General features: G+C 51.9%; 1 protein-coding gene across 1 annotated transcript; it reads right to left on the minus strand.

Moving 5' to 3' along the window:
• Positions 1–295: 295 nt before the first annotated feature.
• On the minus strand, positions 296–3,101 carry LOC123161311 (uncharacterized). The gene is made up of 3 exons (XM_044579152.1): positions 2,457–3,101; positions 1,879–2,200; positions 296–541 (listed from the first exon to the last, which is right to left on the minus strand). Exons 1-3 carry the CDS (start codon positions 2,964–2,966, stop codon positions 501–503), a joined length of 873 nt encoding a protein of 290 aa, XP_044435087.1. The 5' UTR covers positions 2,967–3,101; the 3' UTR covers positions 296–500.
• Between the last annotated feature and the right edge of the window lie 2,233 nt (positions 3,102–5,334).

Here is a 5,334-nt window from a genome sequence, read left to right on the forward strand (position 1 = left end):
ATTTTCCATTTATGCAAAATGCACCGCCTAAAAATGTTGCAGGATCATGCAAGAACCCCTACACTGAAAAACAAGATCAAAATGCCGCAAATGAGAAACAACCTAACAGAAAGAACTACTACATGCACAGCCTAACAGAAAACAGGGATCATCAACTCATTCCTGGCAAGAACCACTGCATTTTCCAATTATGCAAAGTGCATCCATCATCCAAAAGGATTGCAGGATCATCGATTCACTGCAAGAACCCCACAGTGAAATGCTTCATCCAGGAAGCAGTAGCAACCACATCACAGAAATGAATGTCAGAAGTGTGACACTGCAACGACTAATACAACCAGCATCAGTTTAGCTAGCAGAAGAAACACAAGAGCTGATGAGTTTTCTCAACCTATATCTATCTATATGCTAAAGCAGGCTTTGAGTTATGCCATTGTTGTATCCGAGGCGGCGAAACTTCTGAAGAGGTGAACTGTCAGGACTCCGGCTCTGATCCTTCTCTACGCTCCGCCGACATTCGGGTATCGCAGCGCAGCATAGGCTGAATTGGCAGAAATGACAAGGCAGTTAGGCGGCAGATCAATAATCAATTAACAATATATTGACAAGATCAAGAAGACAAAACATGAAACAATATAATGTGCAAGGAACCAAGCTTTCATGTACCATCTATTGTAGGATACAACCTGAATTTTGTTCACATGTTAGAAATTTAGTATCTTCTCTGAAAGATGAAATGAGATGACTGAACTTGATTTGACTTTTTAGTTTCCATAATTTCTACGGGCGACTAAATGCTACGAAATGGGCGAACTCAATTATCTGAATCCAGAAAAGAAATGTGGAACAAGTAGTTCCTACTAGCTTCAGAGTTCATCAATTTTTTTACCATGCATACACAGACTGATAGATCCACACGGCATCGACACCTACTATTCCCATTAAACTACTTTCACTTTTCTACAGGATTACAACAGTTGGAGATAAGTCCCAGGTCCTAACAAAACCTATCATATATCCTTTTTCCAAGCACGATCAGATTAGCATTCCATTAAAGACAGACTTCAGATATCATGTTCATGCAGTAAACAGTATCTACACAACCATCTGTGCACTGTGCAAAACATATTGAAGACCACCAGTGCATTTCTAGTAAAAGAAGATTAGCAGGAAGCAGATCAACAATCTAAACCTCGGAGTTCACAATTTTTTTAACAAGACTAGTAATACAGCTCGTGCACAAAACCTGAAAACAATATAGCTCATGTGCAGAAACTAGATTTAATTTAGTACTGTATAAGAACCTGAATTTTGTTCAGATTATTCAACACAAGTAAAATAGGCTAAATTAAACGGATATCACAATCTTCTCTGTTAAGGCTGAATAAGATTAATCAACTCATTCGTCTATGTAAGTTCCATATTTTACTAGCTTTGAACATACAAAATGGACTGACTACTGACGGCAAATAGCACCAAATAGAAAACTGAATTATCTGAATCAAGGACTGCAGTATGAAACCAACACTTTCCAATCCATATCAAGGTTGAGTGCAAAATGTTACTTTCCATTAACCAAAAAGTCGACAGGACAACACCGGTTGCAGACAATTCCCAACTCCTAGCAGTTTCAGTTAACTTTTTTCTCAGATTAACAATTTCAGTTAACTGTTTTACCATAAACAGTCTTAGTAAACTATTTTTCAAACACAAGCAGATTAACAGCCCACCAAAATAAAACCAAAATTATCATGGCCATGCAGCAAACAGTACCTACACCAAAACCTGTACATTGAGCAAAACAGATTCAATCAAGTCTACCGGTTCACTCTCTTTAGGAGATCGTTAGGAAGTTGTGACATGGAGAGAGGCTCTCACCAGCGGTCCCGGAGATGAAGACAACGATCTGGAAGATGTCGCCCCAGCCACGGCGGGGCAGGTCGACGACAAGTGGGGTCAGCCTCCCGTAGCGGCCCGCTCGGACGCACATGGCGATGCCCTCGGGCTGGTGCTGGTTGACCTCTCCGGCCAGCCGGTCCCTCAGGTAGTACAAGGACCTCCCCCTGATATCGAACGCGAACCAGCCTTCCCCGGCCTCGTTGTAGAGCCCCTCGTCGCTCGCTTGCACGAACCGAATCCCCCGCAACGCCCCTGGCTGGCGCCCGAACACGACGACGGAGAGGTCTTCAGGGAGGCGGGCCTGCAGTTGAGTCACCAAGAACCATGGTTATATTCAGGCGATCAGGAATTTCGACGGCGCAAGAAGTCAAGAAGCGCAAATTTGTCAACAGCAGAACCAGAAATTGTGCTCGGAAAATGAAATCAACACAAGTCGCCATCCCTGCAGTAGAGCTGCGATGCAAATTAACGACGCCCAAGAACCCGATTCGCTCAATCGATAGGCTCACACGGAAGCAATTCGCGAGTTATAAAGAAACGGGTCATGGCGAACTCACCCGAATAGGGTCTGGAATGCGAGGCGCGCGCTCTGTGAGGGCGATGGGCTCGACGATCCAGCGCATCATGGCGCTGACCTTCTCATTCACAATGTCTCTGTTCTCGACGGTGACGCCGGTGTTCCAGCGGAGGTACTTGCCGTTGGCGCGGAGGTAGCGGTCGCGGGCGTTTTGAAGCAGCACACCACGCCCCAGCCCCGCCCTGATGTTCAGCCACATGATCTCCGGCACCTCCGGCTGGTCGTAGTCGCGTAGCTCGGCGCGGAAGCCGTGGTACAAGGCCGGCGCCAGCGTGGCCGTGGCGGCGAGGTAGCGGCCGTAGGCGGCGCTGTGGAGGAGCACGTACGGGCCGTTGGCGGCGTGGTAGATGTGCACCCTCCAGGCCACGTTCAGTGAGTTGCGGCGCTGGCTGATGGAGACGCCCACCCCGTCGTCGTCGGCGTGGAGGTAGTACTTGTCGAGCTCGCGGTTCCGCAGCCGCACGTACTGCTCGTCGTAGAACCGGTCCATCGGTCGCCGCCGGCGCCGGGCCGCTGGGGAGCAGAGGAGGTGGGCGCTGCGCGGTGGAGAGCGGGGTCTTGGTTTCTTGGAGCTCCGGCGACGGGGAGAAGGCTGTTGGTTGAGGCGGTTACGCTCGGGCGCCAAGGCGGGGGTATTTGAAGGCGAAATTACCTGACACCGTCACCGTACCGGGCTTTGGGCGCGAGGTGGGCCTGAGGGCCGTTTTCTCGGCCCGGCCCGCACTCCAGGGCGCGGTCTTCACTCTGTTCCTCCCGCACAGGCCCACGCGCGGCGGCGGCGGCCCGGTCGGCAGCGCCGCTCCTTCGCTTCCCCGGCGAGCTTGTTTTTTTTTTTTTAGAACGGAGACGCTAGGAGCGTCCGGCTTTAACTTAATAAAGCCCACAAACTTAGGCAGCGTTTACAGACGAGGACTAGGACAACCGTCATAAGCTCGGAGGCTCGGGTTCCGCTGGCACGAAGCACAGCAAGGTCACGAGCGCGGAGGCTCAGGTTACGCTGGCGCGAAAGCACAGCAAGGTCGCAGGCAGGCCAAAGGCCAGAAGTAATCAAAGCGAGTCTATTACAGGCCAAAGACCAAAGAGCATAGAGCACGCAGGCTCACTCACAAGACAAAAGAAACCACTTCACGTCGTAGAAGCGGCTGGCGGCTCCCGGGCCAAAACGTAGACTTGGCGAAGACGATCTTGAGCTTGCTTCATCTTCTCAGCATCCTTGTGCTTCGCCAACGGACTCCACTGCTGCATCAGAATGTTGCATTTGTAAAGAATATTAGCAGGGTGTGATGGGAAGATTCCCTCAATGGCAATTTTGTTCCTTATAAGCCACATTGCCTAGGCTAGGGCACCAAGGCAACTCCAAAGGACACGTTTACTGCCACCCCTCGTTGACGCAACTATGGCCGCTAGGTCAACGGCCGATCGCGGGTCCCAATTGGTATTGGTGGCAGCTCGAACTGCGCTCCAGGCAAAGCGCGCTAGGGGGCAGCGGAAGAACACATGGTTCGCATCTTCCATGGTATTACAAATGGCACATAAGCCGGAAGACGGGCCGTTGCGCTTTGCAACATTGGCCGATGTGGGAAGTCTATTGCGGAAAAGTTGCCAGAAGAACACCTTGACTTTAAGCGGAATATGGGCGTTCCACAAACCGGTCGGCATTAGGAATGCCGGTCCCTGAACTTGGCATAGCCTGCGGTAGAGAGATTTGACCGTGAACTTTCCGGACGTGGTGAGAGCCCAAGTGACCGTGTCCGCGGAAGTGGACAGCGTCGCCGATTGAGTCAGGCCCAGCAGCTCCTCAAAGCGTGCTTGTTCAAGGCCCGTTAGCTCTCGACGAAAGTGGATCGCGGGTGGATTGGAGGCTAGGGCCGTCGCTACCGCCATCTCCGGGTTGACCGCCAGGGCATACAAGTCCCGAAATTGGGCCCAAAGGGGGTTCGCTCCCAGCCATAGGTCAAGCCAGAAGCGGGCCAAGCGCCCGTCCCCTACGACGAACTTGGCGCCAAGGGCGAAGGCCGGGCGCACTGCTTGGAGGTCGTTCCAGAAAGGAGAGCCCCGTGTCCTGCCTTCGAAAAAGTTCCCATTGGGGAAATATTTATTGCGCAGCATGTCCACCCACAGACCGGTCGCCCCCTGCGACAGCTTCCAGATCCATTTGCACATGAGTGCAATGTTGAGGATCCGTGTGTTTGTGATCCCTAGCCCCCCTAGGTCCTTGGGTCTGCACACCAAGTCCCATCTGACCATATGGTACTTGCGTTTGGGTCCCGCACCTTCCCAAAAGAAACGGGACCTTGGAGTGTCCATCTTGGCGTGTACCCCTTCAGCCAAGAGGAACAGCCCCATTGCAAACTGCGGCAGCGAGGACATGCTCGCGTTTGTGAGCACTAGCCGGGCTGCAGAAGAGAGGAACTTCCCCCTCCACGGACAGACCCGCCCACCCACCTTGGTCCAGAGTGGCACCCAGCCATCTATCGTGATGCGTTTGGCATCCAACGGGAGCCCAAGGTAAGTAAACGGGAGTTTTGCCGAGTTTGCAATTGAGCTGGTCTGCGATACGCCTACTGTCGGACGGCTCGAGTCCCATGGGCATCACTTCGCATTTGTGGAAGTTGATCTTGAGCCCCGACATAAGTTCAAAGCTAATCAACAGGGCTTTGATCGTGGCCACGCTGTGCAGGTCCGGTTGGAACAGCAGTAGCGTGTCGTCAGCGTATTGCAGGTGCGATATCCCCCCTGGGATGAGGTGCCCCAACACCCCTTTGATGTGGCCTGCTTCCGTTGCTTTCCGGAGCAAGGTCGCGAGTGCATCTGCCACGAAGTTGAACAAGAGCGGTGAAATGGGATCACCCTGGCGA

Source organism: Triticum aestivum, chromosome 7B, assembly GCF_018294505.1.
Source record: "Triticum aestivum cultivar Chinese Spring chromosome 7B, IWGSC CS RefSeq v2.1, whole genome shotgun sequence".
Lineage (NCBI taxonomy): Eukaryota > Viridiplantae > Streptophyta > Magnoliopsida > Poales > Poaceae > Triticum > Triticum aestivum.